The 20,213-nt window shown below is 30.3% G+C and overlaps 1 protein-coding gene across 14 annotated transcripts; it reads right to left on the minus strand.

Moving 5' to 3' along the window:
* Positions 1 to 1,870: 1,870 nt before the first annotated feature.
* Cpsf6 (cleavage and polyadenylation specificity factor subunit 6) lies at positions 1,871 to 18,527 on the minus strand. 14 transcript variants are annotated; one of them, XM_069132283.1, is made up of 12 exons: positions 18,363 to 18,524; positions 16,842 to 17,066; positions 16,501 to 16,728; positions 15,667 to 16,149; positions 14,605 to 14,649; positions 13,785 to 13,911; positions 13,399 to 13,512; positions 12,583 to 12,875; positions 12,137 to 12,434; positions 11,719 to 11,983; positions 7,278 to 7,358; positions 4,763 to 6,475 (listed from the first exon to the last, which is right to left on the minus strand). In XM_069132283.1, exons 1-12 carry the CDS (start codon positions 18,417 to 18,419, stop codon positions 6,307 to 6,309), a joined length of 2,385 nt encoding a protein of 794 aa, XP_068988384.1. In that variant the 5' UTR covers positions 18,420 to 18,524; the 3' UTR covers positions 4,763 to 6,306. The 14 variants fall into 14 exon arrangements, with proteins under 14 accessions (XP_068988396.1, XP_068988384.1, XP_068988386.1 ...); XM_069132285.1 differs by having other exon boundaries at positions 12,583 to 12,863; positions 18,363 to 18,523; XM_069132288.1 differs by lacking the exon at positions 18,363 to 18,524 and adding an exon at positions 17,976 to 18,322.
* Between the last annotated feature and the right edge of the window lie 1,686 nt (positions 18,528 to 20,213).

Raw genomic sequence — 20,213 nt, forward strand, 5'->3', positions numbered from 1 at the left:
GCCATGCATGGCATACTCGGAAAATAGACCCTTTTAAACCCCTACGTTCACTAAAAATGCGCATCATTATATGCTGTTACCGAATTTGAATAAATTATAATTAATAAACCGCTCATTCCTATCACTTATTTTTTGTTATCTTTTTCTATTATCTTTCAGGAACAAATGCTTTAAAACTCTATAATATTAACACAGAATGTTTTTGTTCATTTTTAAGATTTTAATTTTGTACTAATAAGAAAATTATTAGAATACTAAATATTTGATTTTGTAAAATTTTACAATATTCTGCATATTTTAACGTTTCTTAAACGTTTTTACGAGATCACAGAAGAAAATTCGTAGTATATATATATCTAATGCCTGTGTTGTTTGTATTTTTCTAAGTATTTTAAAACATTTATAAATCTTGATAATACAACAAAAATTTCATTGATATTATAGAAAGATCTATTATTGATTTATTGACTTCTTTAAGATTCCATTGTATTGAAAAGAGTTGTAACTTTTGATATAGTTTAAATATGTATTATATATATACATATATTTTTCTTTTAACATCAATTTATCTCTTTGAGAGTTTTCTAGTTTCTCTTGACAATTGATCATAAATTCACAATTATATGTTTGTCTATTAAATTAACATTAATCTTTTTCATGTTTCAGATTTATAATTCTGAATGATTTAAAAAAATCTATACTAATATCATGAATTGTAAAATATTGAGAATTCTATGCATTTCATTGCATGACTCTAAATATGCCATTATAATACTTACTTACAAAAGTTGTTATTAGATTTATAGTGCTCTCACAACATTACAAAAGATTTTCGTCGGTTTCGTTAAGACCACTAAGTATTAACAATCATTTGTGTAGATTCACAGAAATGTGATTCTTTTAGCTTTTATAAAATTTTCTTGATAATAATCGCATTATTTGATATCGTCACGTAGAACTGTAATAGTTCTGTATAATAATACTATTCAGTACAAAGCGCTTTGCGTTTCAAAAAATTGAAACTATCCTTTTTCACGTGTTATCGTATGATTGTTTATATAAGTCCTATAATTCACAGCGTCACTTGACCGAGACTTCTATTAACAAAATATGATCTCTATAAATAGAATGTCGTTAAATATAAATCATTAAAAAATAAAGCTACAGATAAAAATATCTCACAGCTCTTTGTACTCTTGATAAGAAACAAATACAGAACTATTCATTTAAAACGCAACTACCACTAAAACTATGAAATAGTTTCAGCACTAATTACCATAAGTTAGACGATAAAATTGAGAAAAAAAGAGAAGAAAAGAATTAAAAATAAGATTACCTAATCGTCAGTATATTTTAATTTTCTATAAACAATCATTAACTTTCTTTGAAACAATATCTCTTTTACATTAAAAAGAAAATAAGGAAAAATTAGAAAATGACAAATACCTTAAAAACACCAATATTTTGTCACCTTAAAATTGCGCTTTAAATGGACAATTCTTATTATTAGTATACAAAAAAATACTTGTCGCATATTTGTAATGTAAGAATGCAATGCAGACTTTTTTCTTTTTCAATTTTAAATGACAGAAAAAATAATATTATAATTACTCCGATTATTTAGATGCCTCAATGAAATCGTTGGAACCTGCGCTGAACTGAAGATAAAATTTTCTTTTTAATCCTGATAAGTTAAAGTAATGTGTCCTTAATTATTCTGTCGAAAAATCACCGTTTAAACATAACATAGGAATCGAAGACGAAATGACTGAGCTGTAGTAAAATATCTTTCTGGTTGGTGAAGCGCAGTAAAAAAATCTATACATAAAAAAAGCCGCACACAGTGCTAACAAATCCAGGAGATGCAGGCTTTTGTTGCAGTGTGTGTACAGCTCGATGATTCTCATAAGAACTACAATTTATACATTTTACTTTCTAAGAACTATACTTATAGTCGAATTGTCTATACTGTTTGTAAATAATGTAGTCATTGTATTCGGATTTTTAGACTGATTGTTGCAAAAATATTGAATTTTTAGTTATAAAGATAAGTAGGAGTGAAAAAAGCATTTTACATTAATCCTTTGCAATTCTTTACTTTAATAGTAATTACTATTTATTCTTCAATTATGTTGAGCAATATACTTGTTTCATTTTACCAAATTATCCTACGAAAATAAATTGTATTTTCAATATCAGATACCGAAATATGTTATGTAAATCACTTTTACAAGAATTAAATTAATGATAAAAACAATTCTATTTTAATTTCATAGAAAATGTGTTTGACAAATTATAATTCATAGATATAACAATAATGAAAACTGATATAAAATAAATTAACTTAAATTGGAAACATTGAATCACAAAGGATCAAAGCATGAATAAACTCAAACAATTGGACTATGAGTTGGTCGTACTCCATCCAGCAGTGTCTCTTATTTCTAGCTGCATGGTCGAGTTAACTATTATATGATTACTTCAAAATGGCACATCGAAACATAGTCATTCACGAGACACGTATGTGTATATGTATGTGATCATGCAAACTGGTCTCGTATATTACAACATAAAAATTTATTGGGATTTTCCTTCTTTTTTGTTGCTGAGAATTTAACTATCTGGTATTGTGCTCTGTGAGAGTCCATCATCCGTTTCCTGGTACTTGTTAAAAGGTACCAAATGCTCAGCCCTTTGCGGTCTTCTTCCCTTTTCATTCTCTCTAAAACATGACGCTTCTGGTTAAAAATTTATACCAAGTGAAATGAACTAAAGTTATACAGCTAAGCTTCCACAAGCATATAGAAATAATAATAATATATCGCTAATCGTTGCGCAACAAAATCATTTCATAAATGTTAAAAATGTAATAAATTTTTATAATATAAGAAATTATATAATATGTGCGTACATTATATATATATATATATTATATATATATATTATATATATATTATATATATATTATATTATATATATATATATATAATTAATTTCATTTTATCTTATATAGTAATTTGTTATACATGAAAGAAGACCGTCGAGGGTTCTGCTAAAATAACGAATGATTATGCGATACATGATAAAAATTAATATATACATACAACGTTGTCTCACAGAGCTATCATTATGTGTACCATCATTCATAATGATCCCTGATAAAAAGTCCATTCGAAAGGTGAACCACCCTCGCTGTCTTTGCTTAACTTTTGATACTTTTTCCTCTCTTAGAGAGGACGAATGTATAGTGTTCAATTTAGTTGTAATTTCTTTCGAGCTATTCTCAACTCTTTCATGCGTAATTCAGTGCTTGTAGTATATGACTTTTACAACTTCGTAGTTTAGTTTACACCTAACTATAGCGATCGGATAACATATTACTTAAAAAATAATACATATAACGTGTGACTAAAAAATAAATTATAAGATGATATATTCTCGTTTCAGATAGGAAAAGATGTATAAAAATGAAGATTAAATATACAAGGAGGAGGGACGTTAAGTCTTAAGAACATCATGCTTGAGCATAGAAAAATACAGTAATACCGATCCTTCTAAAACATGAAAGAGTTTCTGCTACTGCACACGAATACTAACTTTTCTAGTTTCTAATCCTCGTACAATCAAGAATTGAAATCACCATAATATATTACTGAATTTAAAATACATATTTTCAAAATGTGTAACATTTGACGAACGCAATATCATATTTATAATATTTTTATATACATTAAATTCTACATTCAAGTGCATAAGAGGTAAACATAATTCTTCATAGAACTCTTAATTACATAAATCTTGATTATACGAGGATTAATCTGTACGCTGTAAGGGCGTACACAGGAGAGAAATTCTTTTCTTCAAATAATACACAGGACCTTTTTGACAATTCAAACAAAGTCGTTCCGTGAACGTGTTACGCTTTCACAATATACTATGTATCGTTATAAATAATTTTCTATGCCGTTTCAACTAAACAGTGAAAAATAAGATGGCACTATTACATAAAAATAATTTACCAAAATTACCCAAGTCGATGATCTTGAATATCTATACTTATTTACAATTAATAAACAAAATTATGATCATATCAGGATAGTAATCTTCATTATTTTTAGATGAACAGATTTGGGTAGTTTTGATAAGTTAGTTTTCAAACACTCAACTATCAGAGAGTATATATAACTCTGACATTGATCCTTCCAATTTCATGGATGAGACTAGTATATATCATAGAACATAATGGGGAACATAATCATTGTTTTACATGTAAAATATCGTGTTCCACCCCTGTTATCATACACTTTCGATCCCTAATCGATCGTTGTTACGAACATCAAAAATTGTACAGAAATAAATTAATTAAAGGTGAGATCGAAAGTGTTTAAATGGGATGCCGTGTATGCGTCTTTCGATTGGTTCCACCTTTCGATTAATAAATGGAATAATGCAATAGCACAAAAACAAAAATAACATATTTATCAGGAAGATTGTGTGTGCTGATGAATAAAGTAAAGACATGTTTATCACGTATATTTTTTTTGAAAGCGTATATATATATTATAGTTAAGATACAATCTTGCATCGTCGCGGAGATAGAAGACCGATGACGAGAGTCCAGAGTGTGATCTTCATTCTTCCCCGAGGCAACCAGCGAACACAACACCGTTCGCCGATAGGTGCGGCACAAGCCTCTTCTTCAGCTTCTCTGTAAACCGCAACTGAACACAACTCTTCGTGAAACATAACTTTCGTTGTGCTTTCGCCACATTTTCCTTTTGTTAATTTGTTGTTGCTATTATCATTATTCTTTTTTTTTTATTCGTGAATAACACATACTCTCCCTCTCTTTCTCGCTCTTTCACTCTCACTACTTTTTTCTGAAAACTAAACAAATACTCTCTGCTTAAATGTTACATAGATATACATGTATATATGCATATGTGGTGTATGCGTTTTCGTTAGCTTCATTATCAGTTTTTCTTGTTGTTTTTTTTATAATTAGTGTAATAATATTTAGTAATATGATAGTGTATGCTACGTAAAAAGAAAAAAGAAAAGAAAAAAACAACACCATCGATGACTCAAAAAGAAACTGTATGTCAAATTCTACGATCAACCACCCATGCAACGTGTTGCTAAGAATTCCCTATGACAAAACCACCCGTAGTAATTTGGCTAAAATGCTCGCGATTCGGAACTCTGTCGAAAGTTTACACAGAGACTTGCAAATTATGTTATCAAAAACATAATTGGGATTCGCCACTTTCTCGACCGAGATTCTCTATTTTTAGATGCTTCGTCACATACCGATAAATGTATCTAAGCACACCTAAAAATAGATATTTATAATTTAATACAATCATAACATAGTCATTCAGTTGCAACTGATAAAAATTCTAGAGGTCATAGTTTCCTAAACGTGCAATAAACAGACACGTGTAGCATGTTACTAGGAAATACAAAATTCATGTTCTTAATTCCCTATAATTAGAATTTTATATGTTTATAAAAAAGGGAATTGTGATTGATCACGATCTTATACTTTAATATGAAACTTGAGAATTAATAGCCATTCTACTAATAAGATATAATAGTACAACAATGAGTGAATAAAACAATTTTTTAAATATAGACTTCCAAGTTGTAAGTTAGAATATGAATGCATCAATACGCGTGTACCTGGATATTTAAACATACGTGAATTAGATACTCCTAATATACAGATAAACATGTACTAAAGATTATGTGGTAAAACATACAGATACGATTCATACACGTGTACACATAGATATTAAATACACATAAACTACAGACCTCTAGTACAGAGCTATTTGTCATGTAAAACAAATAACTGGAAGATGGTTATCTATACTTCTAATACAAAGACTAAATCTGTTGTATCGAAAGGTGCTCTGAATTACCGATCATATATAAATGGAATCATGATAGATTTATCAAAAAATTTAATTAATTGCAAGGTCACTGTGTTTCTTTCATTTCGAAACCAATGGTTTCCCTGTTCAGCCGAGAAAGTGTTTAAATACTACTGATATTCAGACAAAATACAGAAGATAAACATGTGCTCTCAGAAGATAAACGTGTATGAGTGTCCTCTTGGATCCGTTTTTCAATGATGCTTGCAAGAAAATGACCGGTAAGATCCTGCAAACACTGCATGCTAAGACGTGACCTCTTCCTCGTTTTCTGGCCCTTCTGTATTTTTATTCTCACTGTTTTTTCTGTTATTTCTGATTTTTTTGTAAACGAGAATTCTTCTTTATTCTCTCCAACACGTAAATGCCTTTAATGCCTTGAACGATGCGAAGAGTCTCCACGTTCGTCGCGACGATCTCTTTCTCGTTCTCGCTCCCGTTCACGCTCCGGTTCTCGTTCTCTCTCGGATGGTCTTCGGCTCGACTCTCGTTCTCGATCTCTGTCTCGTTCACGCTCTCTGTAGCGATCGTCATAATACCTACACAAGTACACGTCAGCCAATTATCTTACTTTACCGGTGTACACTATTAATTTGCTTTTTTCTTTTTTTAATTCTTTTTATGCCTTCTTAAGATATATTTACATTAACTCAGGGACTCTTTGATACGCTATGTATCTTTCTCTAATGTACCCTACCTTCTTCGTTCATTATAACTTTTTATTTTTTTTTATTCGTTTCCTTGCTCTCTATTAACATTTTGATTTTTGCGATCAAGTTTTTACTTATTGCAAAGGCTTAAGAGGAAGGAAAAAAATTACCAAGCATTCAGAAGAGACAATTTACTACATAAAAAAGTCTCTGATAACTTCAAGAACTAAACACATTACTCTAACAAGAAGTTTTAATAACAAAGAAAAAATAATATTTATCTAAATTTTCCAACAATAATAATAAACGATTTTGTAGTCAGAAAGCAAAAGATTCACTGAATTCGTGCGATATTCTAATAGAATTATAACTTTTAATACCTTTTCTCATCATTATATGCATGTGAAGAAACAAAAGTGAGTTGAAACATTTTCTTTATACTTGTCTCTTATTTTTCTACTTCTTATATTTTTTGTATTCTCCCCCTTCTCTCTCCCACTTATTTACGAAATTTTTATTTAAATTCTAAAATATTCCTGTTTATGAAATGATGGATAATGTAATCAATACGTAAATTCTGAATCAAACTCTTTAAGAATAACTCTAATCTGTTGTTTTGCATCTAACAAGATAATACTTTGTAATGAGATCTACATGCATTCACTTTAATGAAAAAAAAAGTGTAAATTACCTAGACGCCTTGGAAGACGAGACGGGAGCCGTCTCTGGCGGTTCTTCTTTTACTCTTGGCCTGGCTGACTGACGTGTCGTACTAATGGAAAATATGCATACTTCGTTATGACTTATACTGTTACCAGGCTTAATACGTTTCTTTAATTAAAATAAGCTATGTTAAGAAATATATTCAATTTTCCTTTTTCAGTCTACTATAATTTAGCAACGATCACTTATTCGAGCAAAATTTATAATAAATTGTAAACTTACTCTACGACTTAATGCTTATATAAAAGACAACCATTTTTTAGCATTTTTCTATCGAAATATAGATTAAATTAGAAGATATGTCAATATGTTATTCGAAATAATACTAACTACAGTTACCAGTTATATGTAAGTGCATGTGTACAATACTACATATATTCAAAGAAGTTTTGAGATTCGTTGTTAAACCTGTAACCATATTTGAATATTCAAAATGAAACAAGAATAACTGACTTCAAAACATGGAAAAATAGAAGATAATTTCTTCTAGGTTATAACTGTGTTGCATAGATTTCATTTCTTTTTATGGTTTCAGGATTATGACTACTTTACTGTAGTAAAGTATTTGTAGATTTGTACATATATCAACTTGATATTAGAATCAATATTACAGTATCTCTGTGGATAAGTGTAGATCTTGTGTTAATATATGTTAACATAATATATAAATTGAAGAAGCATTTAACCATCTTAATATATAAATAGTAATTATACGTTGTAAGTATTTTTACATTATGTATATCAAGATATGTATATCATGATATGAATGTGCTAGAATAATAAATAAAGTAAAATTGTAATCATTCCTACTCATGTTTCATAAATAACTAAAGATAACAATATATGGAAACTGACTATTTAATTCATGAACTGTTAATCCTACGAATTGTTAGGATTAATAACTGCAATAATTTTATTGCCACATAAAGCTCAGTAATTTTTTAAAATACCAATAGATGTAGTTCATAAATTAAATATTTAATTCTCTATCACATCTTAAATATACTTGGCAAAAATTTCATTTACAATATCTCTATGAAACATATTGAAGTGTTTTGAATAGAAAGCAATATCTACAAAAAAGATATGCACATTCTTTTACATACTTTCTTGAATGGCGACTTTGGAAATAAAGATTACAACTACACAGGAGGAACAAGAGGGAACAATTGTATTGAATGTACTGTATGACTTATCTCAAAAAAGAAGCTAACATCTGTTTACATTCCAGAATTGTCAATTGTATATTAGGAAAACTATTGTTACACAGCTTCAACCTTTATCTTTTTATTGATGTAAATTAATAAGATTCAGACTCTAAGTGTATCCACGCACACACTTCAAATAACATGTGACAAAAATAACTTGCAGAAGTATCATTGATACTGAGTACAAAGTTCATTTCTTCCCTCGTATTTACAAAAATGAAATAAAAATGTAGATGCGAACATTCCTTAAATCTGTTCTAATATTTAATTAATGAACGGATGTTCGCCTTAATCTACAAATCTTCCAATCATTTCAATTATGGGCAAGTATCGTTTATTGTTGGCTATTTCATCTTTGAAACTTCAATCTCATTTACTATTGAATATGCCAAAAACAATAAACAAATAGATTAATAAAATTACAATCTCGTCGTTTTAGTGCATGTTAAAGTTTTGGACAATTTACAATAAAATTTATAACTCGCAAATAGAATTGTTATTTCAATTGCATCATTTAAATTATATTACTATTATATATAAATGTTCCTAAAATATTATATTGTTTAAAAATTGAGATCGCAATATTTTCAGTTTCTCTATTATAAAAAAAAACCCTGTTACTTTCTAAAACCATAACTAATGAAAATCAATAGTGATTACTTGTGATTATTACTTATCGCTGATTGATAATATTAGGACGAAAAAAATTTTAAATGCCTGCTATTTTAAAACAAACATAAGGGTGCTTTTATGATTTCTTTTGTACTGTTTGATAAACAATCAATTTCTTCCTATGTTAACCAATATATACTGAGCATCTTTTAAATATAATTTGTATTTCTGCCAATGATTTAATAACATTTAAAAAAGTATGAAATAAATTTGTACTGTATTTAGTTGTTTCGAATATTTTAGGTTACTGTTAAATACTGAAATCATAATAACATATTACAATTTTTTTTATAAAGAACTGATTTATTAAAAGATGAATACGTTTATATTTTCATTATACTGTTTAGTGACTCTCTCGCTAATTAACTCAAAGACAGTATCGCCAATAACAATATCGGTTGTGTGATTTACAATATCAGCAGAAATTGATACCACTGAAATAGGGTAAATGTATGTATATATAGATGTAAAATGAGAATGGGAACGATAATGTGATTTTCGGTGTGATGGCGGCATCGCTTTTGAGTTATCTAATGAGAAGATCATCTTATATTAGAACTTTATAATAATAATATTTACCATTATATAATCATATGCACAGCAAATTGAAGCTAACATAGGAATAATAACAGTCCTTGGAGTTCAATATTTATAATTTACCTGTCACTTTTACACTCAATAATAACGCAGAGCACCTAAATCAAGATACTTAATTGTTTTAAGAATAATGTCCACTTTTAGCTTTCAAAGTATCAAGTAACTATTATAATAATATAATATTTGTTTCTGATTAATGCTTTTAACAAATTTTATGTAGTAGATTAAAAAAGTAGACATTAACGAACAATCTGACACAATAATAAAAAAAACATTTAATTGATACGTTAATTGTTACTTTTCACATTTTATGAATGTCTAAAATTTTGATAAAAAGATATTCTTGTGATTAACATTTTTATCTCCAATATAATTTACAAAGATCAAAGATTAATAATATTTTGAATTCTTATAAATTAACCCTTCGCGGACTACCGCCGCATATATGCGTTCTGCGTAAGCCATTAATTTGGCCGAGGAACTAATATATGCGTTTGGCGAAAACAACTGGTAGAGCTGAACGACTCATATATGTGTTCCACGTAAACGCGTCGCTAAGGGCGAGAAACTCATATACGCGTTTGGAGAAGACAACTGATAGAACCAAAGGATTCATATGTGTGTCACATTTTATTTATCCTGTGGAGAATCTGTGCATGTACATATGTATAGAATTTGACATCTATGAACGAAAAGCGCATCTAAGCAGAAATGCGCGCTGGCAATTTTAAATGACTATCGCGGCAGCAGCTCGGTCCCACGGTACGGTTGACTTCGAACCATCCCGTCCCCAAAGGGTTAAATTTTAACTGATAGCAGAGAAAATTTAAAAGTACTTTCATTTAAATAGATTTTTATTTAATATTTAGTAATTGTTAAAAAAGATATCATACTAAAATATATAAATATTCAAGATCTGAAATGCCCAATAACAATTAATGTATCAAAGTAACGTTAATTTTATTTAACCCTGTCGCTGTTAATTATATAAGCAAATATTTTTGCTCGATTAGAGTTAATATCCTTTCAGTAACTAACTCAGTCGCAATTATTCTACATAATAATTGCAACAGATTCTTTTTGTTCAATTGCGGACATCCATTTGTAGAGTATAGATGTCCTAGAATTACAACACATAGATTTGAAATTACATTACAGCAAAAGGGTTAAGTTCACTTTTTATCATTAATAAAATCAACTATATTTGAGTCTTATAAATTATTGTTATATGACCATGTAAAATTATCTATGGTCTTTGTCTGTACTTATGAATTTTTCCAGAATAATTAATTAATACAGACAATACGGAAATATTAAGAAATGTTACAAGTAATTATTAATATTTAATGACAGTTAAATTTGTCCCAATGAAATACGTTAGTATTTGAATAGACACACATTATTAATTATTTTACAATTGAACACATTATAAATCAACGCGTTCTCTTCTAAACATCATTAATACCAGTTACAATTCATTTAATTTACTTGCACTTTTATCAAATTTCATACTATTTAATGGTATTTTAACTAAGTATTCAAATCGAACGTTTCGAATGAACTCCGCATACAATATTCTGTATAGCATGATTGAAAATGTTTGCAAAATATATAATACAATAAATGGGACTTATATTAATTAGATCAATATCGTTGCTATAATGCTATATTATTTGCGAAGAAAATTGCATGATATATTTTAGTAATCTGTATATAGTTATATACGATCTGTTACAATGTAGACGTCGGATTATTTTATATAAATATAGACTTATCGTACTCATTTTCTTTTTCTAAATCACACGCATACGTGGCTATTATTACGAGGGCTATCAGTTATAAGTTGTGACTGTCAGTTAATTTTTGACTGAATTGAATAAGAAGGTACATCCAGTAGTGACAGTTAAAATAATTATGAGATGTTGAGCTTACCTTTCTTCTCTGCTTCGCTCTCTATATTCGCGATCTCTTTCACGTTCACGATCCCTCTCCCTGCTTCGTGATCTCTCCCGTGGATATGGTTCACTGTAATAACGTTCTCTGTCACGATCACGATCCCTTTCCCTTTCACGATCGCGTTCCCTGTCACGTTCTCTATCTCTGTCTCTGCTTCTTTCTCTGTATTCCCTGTCACGGCTCCTTGATCGCTCACGTCTTCTTCTGTGACTGCGTTCCCTGTCTCGTGAACGTGATCGTTCTGAAATAATTCATTAAATCTAGATTAACTAATACAATAATCTTAATTTCGATAGAATCATAGGAGATATGAAAGCCGTTGCAAGTGATTAAAAAATTTATTAAACATACATCTATTTTTTATTATTCTAAATGTAAGAAATAAAATATTTACCCCTACGTGCGGATCCATAACTCTTTGTTTCGACGCCGCGCAAGGTGTCTTGAAGAGAACTGATTAAAATTTTACATCTATCATCTGCAGCAACCTTGGATTGTTTTATCAGAGAGATGGCTGTAACCAGGGTTTCTATAGCGCTTGCGTATTCCCCTGCTGCAGCATCAGATACTGCTCGAGCAATAGCAGAAGAAGAAACGGTTCTATTTCTACCCATGATTTCTTCAAATTCTTGTTCTGTAAGGGGAGGAGGACCTTCTGGGCGATGATCAGGTCCTGGTGCGCCATAAGGTGGCTGTAAGATATATAATTCAACTTGATTTTTTTAAGATTTTAATAAAGCAGTAGTACTATGAAACATAATAGTGAAGCCACTAAATAATATCAGAAATATAATATAAGATATTAGTACAATGGACAATATAAAATAGAATACCATATACCTGTGCTGCAGGTGGCCCATAACCATGAGGTGGCACATGTGGTTGACCATGTGGAGGACCATGAGGTGGACCATGAGGTGGACCATGTGGTGGACCATGTGGTGGACCATGAGGTGGTCCATGGGGTGGACCAGGAGGACCTGGTGGATGTTGTCCTGGATGTTGATGAGGTGGTCCTTGTGGGAAAAATGCTGGATTCACATGTGGTGCAGGTCCTCCTGGGGGTCCTTGTGGCGGTCCTTGAGGTGGGCCACCATGACCAGGTGGTGGACCTCCTGGACCTGGTAACATTCCTGATCAATATCTTTGTTAGCTTGCAACACTGTATAGCAAGCTTATAAATTTTTTCATTACACAAAACAATTTTTATTGTATGATTGACTTGATAAAGTATGTTTTTTGCTTTAGAATATGCTTGCACAATGTTGTAAGATTATGACAAATTATTATAGACTAAAAGTTTCCATCTTTCTTTATATATTCTAATATTTAATATACAGGGTGGTTGGTAACTGTATATATTAATAATATATTTTTACTCTTTTAAGTATATTTATTCGAATTGAACTATTTCTTTCCTATGTTATTATTACGTATTTTTTTTAGTATTATTTGAAAATACTTTCAATTATATATTTTATATTCATTGAAATTGTGGCAACAACAAAAATTGAATTGTTGTTTATGTTACTTTTATCTGAAACACCTTGTACCTTCATACTCCTAAGCATAAAATTTCCCTCAATATCATGCATTATTATAAGAAAAATTAATAGCGATATTGTTAATATTCAATGAACGTCCTAAATTTCTCACCACCCATAGAACCTGGAGGAGGTCCTCTCTGTGGTGGGCCTTGACCAGGTTGCGGGCCTTGCATATGTTGATGTTGAGGGAAACCTGGTGGTCCCTGAGGCCCGTGATGCATTCCTATGCACATTGAATAATTACATCAGTGAACTTTATTCACAAAAACTTGATTACATAATGCTTTGTTATTGGAAGTGATTTATTACTAAAGTTCCTTATGTTCTGTTTTGAATAGTAATTTTGATAATTTTCATAATCTACTATCATGCAGACTATAAGCTGTGGAAAAAGAAGAATTTTATCATGACACATGAAATGAAGGAAAGAACAGAGCGTGTGAGTCCAAGATGTTTCAGTATATAATCTATAATGAATCATGATATTTAACAAACCTGGTGGTCTATTCCATTCGGGACGTGGTTGAGCACCTCTTGGATCACCTGGAGGTCCACCAGGATGTCCAGGTGGACCACGTGGAGGTCCTTGACCAGGTGGACCAGGCGGACCACCATGAAATTGCTGAATGGAGACAAACGAAGATTCTATTTCAATCTACCATAATTAAATTAAAAATCATTCTCTATACTTGGAAAATAACAGCAAAAAATTAATTAATAATGAGATGCATCAATAACACGAGTTACTATCGAATACTATTATTAAACAATAATCATAAAGTAATTAATAATAATGATATAAAATATCAGAGCCAGTTATTGGTTTATCAAAAACTTTTCAATGTGCTGTATAAATTTAATTAATCACTAAACAGATTGAAACGAAATAATTTATTGATTTCTGAAAGAGCTTTTCATGTTATACATATCTCATGCACTGCTAATGTTGTAATTTTCAAAGAAATAAATTTTACAGATTATATTTTTATACTACATTTTCTTTTAACACTTGAAATTTATACAAAATATAACTAAATACAGCTTCATTCAAAAGAAAGATAATTGAATTAGGAAATATTGAAAGATAGCAGTTAGATGACTTTTTTATTAATATAATTCAAATCTTATTTTCCATATAAGTATAATTTAAAATATTTTAGAATTCTAAAAATGATAGAATTTCAATTTAGTATTTATTAATTTCAATAGTGTTCGATCAGATTTTATGTATAAAAACAAATCAATACTGAAAAGTTTGAAGAATGGATAATTTTTACAACGTGAAAAGCAGGAAAAACAACACATTGTGTGTTACCTGTGGTATATGGTAACTGGCTTCTGAAAGGTCTCTAGTACAACTCTGTTTACGCGAAGCGTAAGACATGTAAGTGCAAAAAATATTCTTGTAATTTGTACCATAATTTATTAATTTATATAAAATATATCATAAAATTGTAAAAACCAAGAAATGAGTAGCTTTAACAGAAATTTCTAATTAATATATCAAGTATTATCTGAAGAATAATAAAAAAATTTCTTTTCTATAGTTATTTTTCTATAGCTTTAGGGAAGCTACACAGGCTGTTTGGCTACAGGTGCAAAAAGATTTTAGGGGGTGATTCTTAAAGTTAAAGTAAGACGAAAATCAAGAATTAAAAAATTGCGTTTTCAGCTTTGTCTTTTAGTTATTGACAATTAAAAATTAGTCTAAATATGTCTGCACGAGCGAAAGTCTCTTTACAGAAATGAAAGTAGGTCAGTCAACCTAAGCAGTGGGGTCCACAGGCATCCTCAAATCGAACAATACATGGGCAGTAGTTTACCTTGCACGAATCGTAGAGAAAATTATGACATTTGAAGACGTAAACCGTCCTACGCAACATTTTGTAAGAAAAATCGTAGATTGGATATTATACCTGTCTACTTATTAAAATCCACCACAGCATATCGAAAATCGCCTCATGGAATCTTCGAGTAGACAGAGTTGATATTTCCCCTAAACCTTTACCTCCATAAATAATTAATAAATAGACAAAGCCGAAAAACGCAATTTTTTAATTCTTGATTTTCGTCTTACTTTAACTTTAAGAATCACTCCTTAAATATTTTTACACCTGTAGCCAAACACCCTATATAATACACAATTATATCAGACAATTACATATTACATTCTTATCTCCTCTCTTGTCGTTCTTAGTTATCTTCTATTCTTATGTTAAAAGCAAAGTCCCACAACTACTATAAACACAAGTTTGCAATACGAATTAAGTTTTATAGATATAAAAAATTGGTTCAGAGAAAGTATAATTATTAACAAAAGGACAAACTACATGCATACAATTACATTGAATAATTAAATAAAAGCTCTATTACATACCATTCCTGGAGGCCGATGTTGACCAGGACCTGGTCCTGGTGGTCCTTGTTGAGGAGGACCACCAGGTCCACTTGGGCCTCTTGGTGGTCCAGGTGGACCATTAGGTCTTGGCCCATTCCATGGGCCCTGCTGATAACCAGGAGGTGGTGGACCTTGGTTAGGATGCCCAGGTAAAGGATGGTGCGGTCCCGGTCCAGGACCCATCGGCGGACCGTGCATACGCGGTGGACCTTGCTGGCCAGGTCCACCTGGACCTGGTGGACCCATCCCTGGAGGTGGCATTCTCTGTGGTCGTACACCCTGCGGAGGACCCATCATCATCCTAGGACCATGATTTTGTTGCGAATGTTGAGGGTGTTGGGGATGTTGTGGATGCTGTTGATGGGGTGGCATTGATGACTGATGCTGATGTGGATTATGGGGACGCTGACTCTGACTCTGTTGAGGAGCCGGAGCTGGTCGTGTCTTACACTGAGACTCAAACTGAGAACATATACACAATTTCAAATGTACAAAATGTCAAGTTTTCGTTTATTTATTGGGAAGAGAAATAACGATTAAGCCATCAAGAAATTCATATCGTTTTCTTGAAAAGATGCAATACAGTACTAATGTGAAGGAAGAAATAAAAAAGATTTCTAAATGTTATACACATGACCAATTAGTTGTAAATTATATGTGTTTTCACATATTCAATCTTATATTTTACTTACACCTATCAGAGTAAAAACTCATGAAAAGAATCATATAACAAAAATAAATTTCTTACAGTACTAATTATTTCTTTCCCATAAATAGTTTGCTTGTTCATAATGTCGATATATCTATACTTACTTGATTCAAAGCTTGTTTAGTTGGAAATGTTACTACTGGATTCTGTCCATGCAATTCCTTTTTAGGTAATCTTTCCATACATATCCTCATACTTTGTTCTGATCCCAAAGATATCACACAGAATCCCTTAGATTGTCCATTGGCTCGATTTTCAAAGAATTTTACTTCAACAAAGTCTGATACACCAATACTTTGAACAGCATCAGTTATATCTTGGTCACTTGTCCACTGCAATAAAAATATTTCAATAAGTTTAAATTACTACAACAATATTGACTTTTTCTCTAAGTTTCTAAAGTAAAGGCTAATTAATGAAAATGAATTAATATTCAATTATTTACCCAAGTCAAATTTCCAACATATAGTTGATGACGTCTCCCAATTTGGTTTGGCTGAATATTATTTCCAAGTTGATGGTAAGGTGCGCTACCATTTGTTTCTTCATTTGGTGAAGTAGTATCACCAGCACCATCTCCACTATTTCCCGTAGAAACGCCACCATTACCACCAGCAGGAGCTGCTATCACATCGTCATACAAATCAACGCCATCACCAGCAAACTCATCCTAAAACAGACCATTGAAAATATATCATAAGCTGATTAATTACCATAAGAATTTAATATATTTACATCATGTGAACTGAATATTCTTGTGAATTATATTGTGAAAATAATGTGCAGTTTCAGTATTTATACAAACAAAAATTAATTTAATATTCAATTCCTTTTTAAATCATTCACATATGTAGTATATAAAATATACTGATATATAACAAATATTATACATAGTATTTAATACATATTAATAATAAATTCAAAATACAATTTTTATGTTATCTACTTAAAGTTTCAAAAATAATATTGGAGAAAGCTTAAAAAATAATTAATACATTAATAAATATTTTAATTTACTACCTTCCATCTCTTCGATAAAGGATAGTTCATAAATTGTACGTATGCTACTACCTTCTTTTCACATATTTTTCTAATATTTTCTCTTCCCATTGTATTGCATAAATATTTAACTATGAAGAAAAAAAAGGAAAATAGTTCTAAGTAAACATATTCCTTCAAGAACAAAAACATAATTTTTAAAGTATTAAAATGAATTTCAATCATCTTATAAAATACAAATTATTTTACAAAAGCCAAAAAATAGTGTAATAGATAAAAGGTACAAAAAGATTAAAAATATAACAATTTTTTCTGGATAAGACGCTTCATTGACGCTCATTAAAACTGTACACACATACCTACAAAAAAAATTCGCTTCTTGAATAAGCACAGGTTGTTTCGGTGCAATTTCGGTCGGAATAAAAAAGAAAAAAAACATCACATACAAATAAAGTGTTCAAACTTCAAAATAATATAAACGCTGTAAGAAGAAAATGGTGTCTCGCATGCAATAATAAAACTTTAGTTAAAAACTAAACGAAGTGGAGGAATAAAATGCGCTACGAGACATTTGCCTTACCGCTAACACCATTTTGCTTTTCTTGCTGTGAATCTGTGTATTACACGTATTTGCTTTTTAAGTTTTTCCCCAATGCAATAGAACGTGCACGGGCCACGGTAATTATGTAACAGAATAGAGAAAATGTTTATCGGTCGTGATAATCAAATGCAACGTCTACTCGTCACGAATGAGATGTATGTTAAAATCGAAATCCCGGCTGAACGAGAATCGGACACCGCTTGTCGAGGCAATCGTTACCGTTTCTCCTCCATGACGCCGAACAACCCCGCCGCTCTGCTATCGCATTTTTCTCACAGTTTCCAATGTTTTTTACTAAAGTAGCCAATTAATAACAACGCCTATAGAACAACTCGTTACTTATTAGCAATGATAAAAACGAATTACCTGCGCGAAATCTTGCTCGAGATCGTCGGCGTACAAATCAATGTCACCGTCCGCCATTTTACGTACACCGACGCTCACTGCATTTGACGAAGGCGCCAAGCCTAAAGAAATATGCTGTTCTAGGAGAAAACGTGTTAGCGAATTACGTTACGTTTTCGTGCTGAACGGATATGACGTCACAGCGCCATCTTTTCCCCTTCAGAGGTAACCGATAAATTCATTGGAACTATACATATGTATGTATTATGTGTACGTAGTTTGCTTGAGTCGAGTTAGGAGAGGTAAATAAAACCATGTGATCGAAATCTAGGGGAAAAGGTTCGAATTCATAATTCTGTGTATGTATATATATTTCTAACAAAATCACCTTTCATGAATTACAACATGTTATATATCAATCGATTAGTTTTAACGCATAGATTACAGAAATACAAAATTATTTTATAGAAAGTTATTATTATTAAAATATTTCATAATATAAAAATAAAATATGTATATGTTGTATGCATTTTACCTATATCAATATTCAATATGTCTGCCACCGTTGAAAAATCAAATAGAATACAAAGATAATTATCGTGAAATATTTTAATAATAATAACATTCCGCAAAATAATTTTGGTATTTCTATAATCTACGCGTTAAAACAAATCGATTGATTCTGATTGGTTTTTTCTGATCGGTGGTTTTGGTATAATTCTGATATGTTATAAACTGGAAAACTACATTTTTTACATTATCCCCCTGCCTTATGATTAGTTTTATAGCTGCAAGTTATTATTATTGAAATATTTCATCGCAAAAATTAAATATTGAAAATGAAGAATGATTATTTTTTAGGAAATTAGAATCGAGTATTGGTTAAACGATATATTTACTTTATATAGAATCTTTCTTTGCATAAAATATATAAGACACCATTTACTATACATTCTCTATAAACATAGAAAAGGAAAATAGGAGTTGGAAATTTTCTACAGTGATACGAAATAATTCATTAGCGAGTTGATAACAGTCAATAGTTAGAGATCACGTGATCAGTTAAATTTACCTCTTTTGACTTAAATTATTTGATAGCCTTCGTTCTTTTCCTTTAAAAAAGGAAAATATACTGGAGTATGATACAAACGAAAAAATGCTACAATGATTGGAAAAGAATATTAATGGCCACTTTACCGATTTTCTTACTTCGAATTCATTGGAATCATGGTTAGAATGAATAGCTACTATGTATATGCTATCAGAAATGATAGCTACTCATCTCTAATACTACAACCAGAACACGAACAAGGTTCTAGAATCAATTAGTTCGATTTAGTATATTCTACTATTAGAGAGGAAATTTCCTCTGTGCTACTATGTATATTCGTTAAAACACCATGCGTAATTTAAGATCTTTTTTATTTACACACTTTTTTGTATTACAAAATAAAACTTTACAAAAGGTTTATATTAGAATTTCGGTTTTTCAAACTTTATGTATATATATTTAATGCCACAAATGCTTATATGAGAAATTAATTCTTTTTAATAATTATTAATATAAAGCTTCATTTACATTTCGCTAAATTTCGATAAGTAAAAATTAATGGTTATAAAATTAGAATTATTATTAAAAACTCATACTTTTTTAATTACAAGTCTCTAATATTTCACTAGATAATTTTAAAATCATTTCACTATCCATTTTTTTATTATTTTACAAATTAAAATTTGAATATTTTAAGTAAACATTTCATTCAAGAAGCATAAATGCTTATCTTCATTTAATATTTACTATATTAAAACCCGTTATAAGTTCGTATTCGAAAAAAATTATCTAGGAATTTTTCGATTTTTCAATCTTCATGT

Source organism: Bombus flavifrons, chromosome 2 (genome assembly GCF_040668555.2).
Source record: "Bombus flavifrons isolate JBK064 chromosome 2, iyBomFlav1_principal, whole genome shotgun sequence".
Classification (NCBI taxonomy): Eukaryota; Metazoa; Arthropoda; class Insecta; order Hymenoptera; family Apidae; genus Bombus; species Bombus flavifrons.